General features: G+C 39.4%; 1 protein-coding gene across 1 annotated transcript; it reads left to right on the top strand.

The window, feature by feature from the left end:
* LOC104787283 (ammonium transporter 1 member 2) lies at positions 564 to 2,361 on the top strand. Its single transcript, XM_010512822.1, has one exon. It carries the CDS (start codon positions 613 to 615, stop codon positions 2,155 to 2,157), a length of 1,545 nt encoding a protein of 514 aa, XP_010511124.1. The 5' UTR covers positions 564 to 612; the 3' UTR covers positions 2,158 to 2,361.

The raw sequence follows: 8,289 nt of genomic DNA, 5'->3' as shown, positions 1-8,289 counted from the left end.
ACAAGTTCGTTTAAAAGAAGCATACCGTCAGAATGACTGAAAATATATTTAAATTATATTTAAAATAATCTTATGTGGACTGAAAATATTTGTATCACATGATAATTGACAAAATGGAAACCAAAACAGAACTAAATGGAGAGATGTAGATTCTTAACCGACTCTTCAGATTTGGTGAAAATTGTATTTTTTTCAGCCAAGTAGTCTGCCTTCTCAACATACCTAAAAGAGATTGAGAACAATAAGACGAGTTTTCTTTATTTTCATTTAGTTTTTCGTCAGATTAATACTAAAGCGCATAATGATCTACGTTCGTATTGACTGTTTTAAGCTAATCAATTAAAGTTATTGACAAAAAAAAAAAAGAAAACAAAACAAGCATCTATTTTTATTTAATATTTTTTAAAAGAAATTCCAAACCAGAAAAAATTTAAAACGAAGAAAACATTTCCTAAACCCCAACTGAAAGAAGAAGAGTAAGTAGGACCTCTACCTTTTGTGATGGAATTTTCTATTTATATACACCAAAGAGACTCCCACCACAGAGTACTGTCTCAAACAAAACACATAACACAAACAATTACTACCTCTCTCTCTCTCTTCCTCTCCACCATGGACACCGCAACCACCTCATGCTCCTCCATTGATCTCGCTGCTCTCCTATCGTCTTCTTCTAACTCAACTTCTTCCCTCGCTGCAGCAGCCTTTCTATGCTCCCAAATTTCCAATATCTCCAACAAACTCTCCGACACAACTTATGCCGTGGACAACACGTATCTCCTCTTCTCCGCCTACCTCGCCTTTGCTATGCAGCTCGGTTTCGCCATGCTTTGTGCTGGCTCAGTCCGAGCCAAGAACACTATGAACATCATGCTTACTAATGTTCTTGACGCAGCCGCTGGAGCCATCTCTTACTACCTCTTCGGATTCGCATTTGCCTTTGGTACACCTTCCAACGGCTTTATCGGCCGCCATCATAGCTTCTTTGCCTTAAGCTCTTACCCTGAAAACTCCGGCTCCGACTTCAGCTTTTTCCTTTACCAATGGGCATTTGCCATAGCCGCAGCCGGAATCACCAGTGGCTCCATTGCCGAGCGAACACAATTCGTTGCTTACCTTATCTACTCTACTTTCTTGACCGGTTTCGTTTACCCAACTGTCTCGCACTGGTTCTGGTCGACGGATGGTTGGGCTAGCGCATCCCGGTCCGACAACAATCTCTTGTTTGGCTCAGGTGCTATAGATTTCGCAGGTTCAGGAGTTGTTCACATGGTAGGTGGAATTGCCGGTCTATGGGGTGCGTTAGTTGAAGGACCACGAATAGGTCGATTTGACCGGTCAGGCCGGTCAGTAGCTTTACGCGGTCACAGTGCATCTCTTGTCGTTCTTGGTACCTTCTTGTTGTGGTTCGGATGGTATGGGTTTAACCCTGGTTCCTTTTTAACCATACTAAAAGGCTACGACAAATCTCGGCCATATTATGGTCAGTGGAGCGCTGTCGGTCGTACTGCGGTCACCACAACGCTTTCTGGATGTACATCAGCGTTGACCACTCTATTCAGTAGACGACTCTTAGCAGGCCATTGGAATGTCATTGACGTGTGCAATGGCCTTCTAGGCGGATTCGCAGCTATAACCTCCGGATGCGCCGTGGTGGAGCCATGGGCTGCTATAGTATGTGGCTTCGTAGCATCATGGGTTTTGATCGGATTTAACTTGCTTGCTAAGAAATACAAATACGATGACCCACTTGAGGCCGCTCAGCTCCACGGGGGATGCGGAGGATGGGGATTGGTTTTCACTGGGCTTTTCGCTACGAAAAGATACGTCAACGAGGTGTACATCGGTGATAGGCCTTACGGACTGTTGATGGGCGGGGGAGGAAAACTGCTTGCCGCACAGATCGTTCAGATCATTGTGATCGTTGGGTGGGTGACGGTAACGATGGGACCCTTGTTTTATGGGTTACATAAGATGAACCTTTTGAGGATATCAGCAGAGGATGAAATGGCTGGAATGGACATGACACGTCATGGAGGATTTGCGTACGCGTACAATGACGAGGACGACGTATCGACCAAACCTTGGGGCCATCTGGCTGGAAAAGTGGAGCCTACTAGCCGGAGCTCGACTCCTACACCAACCTTGACTGTTTGAACGGAGAATCGAGTGGTCCCGAATGAGTGAGTTTATAATATGTGGTGAAGACAAAAGAGTTCGGGCACCAAACATGTTGGACGAATCTTTGTGTATTTTGTCTTTTTTTTTATTTTTCCTTGTTGTTGTGTGGATTGCTTTGTTGTGGACATATAGTGTGGAACTTTTAACAATAACATGATCCCTTTCGTTTTCAAAATTAAACCTTAGAATATGAACCCAAAAAAAAAGAGAAAATAAAATCCGTATTTTACGTGCTCTTGAGATTGTTTAAATGTTTCTTGTAAGATAGCATGTGGGGATTGGGAACGTTAAAATGTTAAATTATCAGTTTAACTTAATCAGAATTGTGTTGGATGTTACATCTGACGATTTTCCATGGCCATCTTAGGGTTTCCGAGAAAAAGAAAAATAGAAATAGGAAGAAGACACGAGAGTGAGGTTAATTTTCTTATACCTAACCAACTTTTGTTAAACAGAACCAAATCCAAAGCATATTAAAATTTGATTCAAAAAAAAATTGAAACTCATAAAAAATAGAGAAATTTTAAAAATACTACTTTCTATATTATTTTGCAAAATACTTTCTCTAGTTGTCCATTTTCAATAATAGCCGTTTTTATATACAAAACAACTAAATTCTAAACCCTAAACTGTAAATAGTAAACTGTATTTCTTCATCACTATACTTAAATATAAAATAGAAAATTTAAATCTTAAAAAAATCTAAAAATTAATTTAACATAATGTAATCGTGTAAAAAATAGTAAAAATGAAAATGACAAAAAATGAGAATTTTTGAAAACGGATATCTAAGAAAGAGTATTTCTAACAAAAATTAATTATTTAAATAGTTTTTTTTTCTGTTTTGATATATAATAAAGAAAGATAGTTGAGAGGCTTTGTTAATATTGTGGTTGATTTGGCTACTATAAAGTCCTGTTTTAGAAATCGCTAGGCGCTAGTCGGGCGGTTGGGATGGGCCTAGCGCTTAGCGAGAAAATTGGAGATTAATCGGATACTAGTTTTACGATTATTTTATTAAATTTATAATAAAATAAAATATATAGTACTAAATATATGTATAATTGTGTTTATGTGAAAATAAAAATATCAAATAAAGTATAAAACTATAGTATTGTCTTTAAAATTACGGTAAACACATAATAACGTTATTTTTATTATGACTTTAATTAAAAGTTTGTACATTAGTTATTGTAAAACATCATAAATTCTTAATTTAAATATCTAAATAACAAAAAAAATATATATTTGATTTATGTTTAGCTCTAAAAATAATCGGTATATACAAAATTAAGCTGGAAGTAATCAAATTAGACGGTATAATCGGATAATTGATCAAAGGTCAATTAAAACCTAATGCGTACTCCACCACGATCTAGTGGTATCGTTGTAACACTTCAAGATCGAATCCACAGAGACCAAGCAATGCACTATGAAATTATGAAAACCGAATATAGCTAAGGCAAAAAGCGGAAGTTTGTGAAACAAGTAATAAATCAAAAACGGAATAGAAATAAGTTGTTTTAAATCAAAAAGGAAATATTGGGTGCAGAGAATCTATGGGGAATATAATTTCGAACCTAGGTGGTGATAACAGGATTTTCACCCAGGGTATCAATTCCCTATGCAATTGTAGTACAAAGGGTTATCAATCCAAATGGTTGTTATGCTAGCAGATAAGATATGATCAGAAATAAGCAAGTCAAGCCAAGCAATAATAGGGGTTTTGTCTAACAATCCTAAAACAATAAAAGAAAGAATATAAACAAGAAACCACACGACCTAAGCACTTGATGCAAGCATTCGAGTACAGGATCGGGTGGGGTGATCGAGTACGCAAAGGAAGTATGAACAGCTCGAAGGTATACTCGAAGCAGGTGATCGTGTACTTATTCGGGTACGGGATCGAGTAAGGAATAAAAATGTAAACAATCAAAATGCGAAAGCTCCTAAAGATGGGGTAATCGACTCCTAGTGTTCCTGACCAGTATGGATGTCCTACATGCCTCAAGCAAATATTCCCTAAAAAATGAATCTCAAAAATCTTGTTAAAACACTCTCGTGATAGAAACAATCAACCTTGATCACTCCCCTACCCAACTCTCGTTGGAGAAACATGACCAAGCAGGCAATACAAACCGATTCATTATTGTCAATAAACTCCTTACTCATCTAATCTGTTAGGCTAAGTGAGTAAATCTCTAGCATTGTTTGATTCAAGCATTTCATCTACACCTCTCGATGGTAAAACACCCTAGATCTAATCTCAACCTCTCGGTCTGTTGATAGCATTAAGAACACCAATCTAGAAGGGAATTTATAAATATAAATTATAAACAACCAAGCTAAGACATCCTAACCGATCAAGAACACAAAATCGTCTATCCCATCCCTAGAAACTTTGTTTCACTACTCAGAATTCATTCCAGAAAACATAAAAGCATAGATAAACGAAAATTGCATTGTATTAAAAGATAAAGTAGAAGTGAAGAGTACAAAGTACAAATCTAAAAGGATAGCAGAAAGATGTCAAAATAAATCCTAACAAAGATAGAAAAGTGTTTGAGTCGCTCAAGATCTCCCTCAGAAGCTCTGGCTCTCTAGTTTGAGTGTATGCGGTGTGCTAGGTCGAGAGGAAGAGGAGGGGAGTTTATATATGGAAACCCCTTTGACCTAGCTTCCCAGTCCTTCCCGAGGGTCTGCTCGATGGGGTGCATGAGGATGAGGTCGGGTTACTCCTCGATCAGGTAGGTCTTCGGGTTGTTCTTCCTTCTCTTGGATCCTCCTCGATCGGGTTGGGGTTCGGACTGTTCTTCCTGTTCAATAGCTCCTTCGGGTACATGCTCGGATTTGTCCTTGTTTCTCCCCATTTTATGCTCTAAAGCACCTGTATTCATCCAAAATATGCAAATGCAAGAATGCAACACCCTAAATGGCCTAAATGTGAATTCATACAGTTAATAACCTAAAAATGCTAAGGTAATGATATAAACAATGCAAAACATGAACAAAAAATGATGCTTAAAACATGTAAATTAGAGAGTTATCAGACCCCCAAACTTAAATCTTGCTAGTCCTCTAGCAAGGAAGTAGGAGCATGAGTTTTTAAAATGGGGACTCATAACCTTTTTGTGCTAAGCGAAGGATTCAAGCTATAGTCCTTAAAGATAGTTTAATGGTGCTAATCAACATACTTACGAATATTTTTCTATCTTTATCACCATGCATCGATCTAGTTCAACCTCCAACTAAAAGTAAAGACTTGCAATTCCAAAGAACATCTCTTTCACATTTATTTAAGTGTTTAGCGAATTCTTGCAAATGGAAGGTGAATCAAGCTCAATCGGTTTCAAGGGTAAGGCTCTTTGGTAAGGTGGTTTCAAACAAAATCTTTGGGTGGTTTTCTCTCAAAAGAATGAATGCTAGACAGTTGTGAAAACTATCTAAGATTGAGAACAATTAGGGCACACAAAGCGTAAGTCTTGATAATCTACCCTTTTCTCATTCATCTCTTTTTTTTTTTTTTTATCAAACCCCTTAGAATTAAACTACCCACAACCTTGATTTTAACTCTTTTTTATATATAATAATCCATGAGGTCTAAACTTTAAACATCTAGATCTTTTTTTTTTCTTTTTTTTTTTTTTTCTCAACCCAACCCAAAATAAACATGCTAACCACCTATCTTTCAAGACCGATTCTATTAGCTATTTCAAATGATTCTAACTTAGCTAAACCAAGAGCCAGTTCTTTGTCGTTCTCAATACTCTCAAGGTTTCACAACCTATAGCACAATGAAAAGACCTCACTCAACCATTCACAACAAGGTATGAAAGAAAGGTTTGGGTTCATGGGTAGGAAAAACAAATCGGGTTAAACGAAAAGATTGGTAAAACTGGAATGCTAACACGAGTTTAGAGTTACCATGAGCAAGTATTCAAATTCCATAAGCAAGACAATTTAAATTCAAGTTAAGTCCAATAATGTAGAGATGATTCAATGTTCAAGTGGAGGAAGCATTCAAAAGACACAAGGTTCTGAAGAAAGATTTTTCATTTTTTTCTAAAGATTGATCTAGCAACAATGAACTGTGATTAAGGGCTATAACTTCAATCCTAAGGTTTCACTTTAAACAAGGTGGTTTTAATCATTGTCCCCTAAAATACATATGCAACAATCTTATATGAAGCAAACTAGACTCAATCCTAATATGTAAATCGTAATATGTAAATGCAACTATATGAAGCAAACTAGACTCAATCATATTCAATTTTTTTGGGTTTTTTATATGCGAATAGATGCATACTCAAATGAATAAAACTATTATGCAAAAATTTGAAATAAGAAAATAAGAAAATAAAACACAATGTTATATACATTCTAGGACCCTCCACCAAACTTAAATTACACGGTCCCTGTGTAAATAAAAGTCTGAAAAGGAATCCAAGAATCACACAAAATGAAATAAAACCAAATGCAATGTTATTTACAAAGGTTGGATGAACGTGTTACCTCATGGGTTGGTGAACAAGGAGGATGTAGCAGCCTCCATACTTGCCAACGTGTAGCCAGGGTCGTCACCGGCTTCATCAGGTGCCGGGATTCGCTCATCAGAGACCTCGGTTATGTGCACGGACGACTTGCTCGGACCAGCATCCGAGGGGTTGATCGGGTATGGCATCGCGTAGCTCATCGGGTAGGGCATCGGGTAGTACAATGGGTATGGTGGAAGAGGTCCGGAATGATCACTCGTATAGCCACTTGCAGGGTGCATCGAATACGGCATTGGATACGGCATCTGATAGGTCGGTCAGAATTGACCCGAGTGCTCACCCGAATGTGTGCTTGATGGGTGCATCAGATAAGGCATCGTGTTCCCCATCGGGTTAGGCGTCGAATAAGCGTCTGAGTGGCTTCTCCGCAATATTTCGGGTTGGTGACACCCTCCTCTGGTTGGGGCTCGTAAGATGATGCTCTGTGAGGCTCTGGAGGTGCCAATCCTTGAATTCCTCCTAGTGGTCCACTTCTCCCCATCCATGTAGGTGTGTATGCCAAAGTGGGAGCTAAGGCACAGCTTGCCTTGTCTTGCAGCTTCCTTATCTGACCTCCCATTACCTTCACTGAGCCGGTAAGATCCTTCACTTTCCTAACCAGGAACTTATTCATCCTCCTCAACCATCCAATCTTCTTGTGAGCTTTCCTCACCCCAACAGGTTGCTTTTGAGAGCAAACATACTCCTCAAAATCATAGTCTTCCGAGTTGTCCCCCTTTTCTTGCCCAGTCGGCTCTCTCTCTTCAGCTTCGGATTCCTCCTCCGGGTTGTACAGCTCCTCCAAAGGTGGTGTGAAGTCTATGTTGTCCCCTAGACGGATTTTGGTGCACACGACATTGGGCAGGATCATTTGGGTGGCTCCGGAAGCTGGATGGACAAACTTGAAGAGAAACATGTTGTTTGGCCTCTCATAGGCCAGGAATCTCACCAGTGTCAGGTACTCGATGTCCAGCCATCTCGGGTCATGTTCTACTCTCTTCAAAGGCACATCGTAAGCCACCAAAATTGGTGTAACCAGTCCTCCTATGGAGATCTCTCCAGCTCCCTCTCTTCTCTCAGTTTTCATTGCCCATGAATTGAGGTAAAGGAACTGATCGAGCAGCACAAAGACCATACTAGTGTCCGCAACATCTCCTACCAGCAGTGTACCATCCCTAGCATTGTCTAACACTCCACACAAGGCAATGTCTAGTAGCTGGAGCTCATGGTCATTCACATTCCTAGTCTCTTTTTTAGCAAACAAGGTGAAAGCTAGAGACTTGTGAAAGTACCTGAAACGGGGCTCCTTATTTTAGCTGATTTGGAGCTTGTAGACTTGTAAGGAAGCTTGTTGCCTATTGTCAGCAATAGGGAATTCATCTTCTCCTTGCTCACCTCCATGTTCTCTCCACTCCCAGCCTTGAAACCATACAACTTCTCCATCTCCTTGAAGGTAAGCCGGTACTCCTTGTTTCGCATGGAGAATGTGATGAACCCGATCCCCCCATCGGGTAGTAGGGTCAGGTGGTCTTCAAGGTAGTACAACTGTAGCGTTGCAAGGAAGTGAACCGTCTCC

The sequence above is a fragment of the Camelina sativa genome, chromosome 5, assembly GCF_000633955.1.
Source record: "Camelina sativa cultivar DH55 chromosome 5, Cs, whole genome shotgun sequence".
In the NCBI taxonomy this organism is placed as follows: domain Eukaryota; kingdom Viridiplantae; phylum Streptophyta; class Magnoliopsida; order Brassicales; family Brassicaceae; genus Camelina; species Camelina sativa.
This window is presented reverse-complemented; position numbering and strand designations above follow the sequence as displayed.

Excerpts from the sequence above, each read along its gene's own strand:
- LOC104787283 (XM_010512822.1), top strand. The coding sequence starts at position 613 with ATGGACACCGCAACCACCTCATGCTCCTCCATTGATCTCGCTGCTCTC.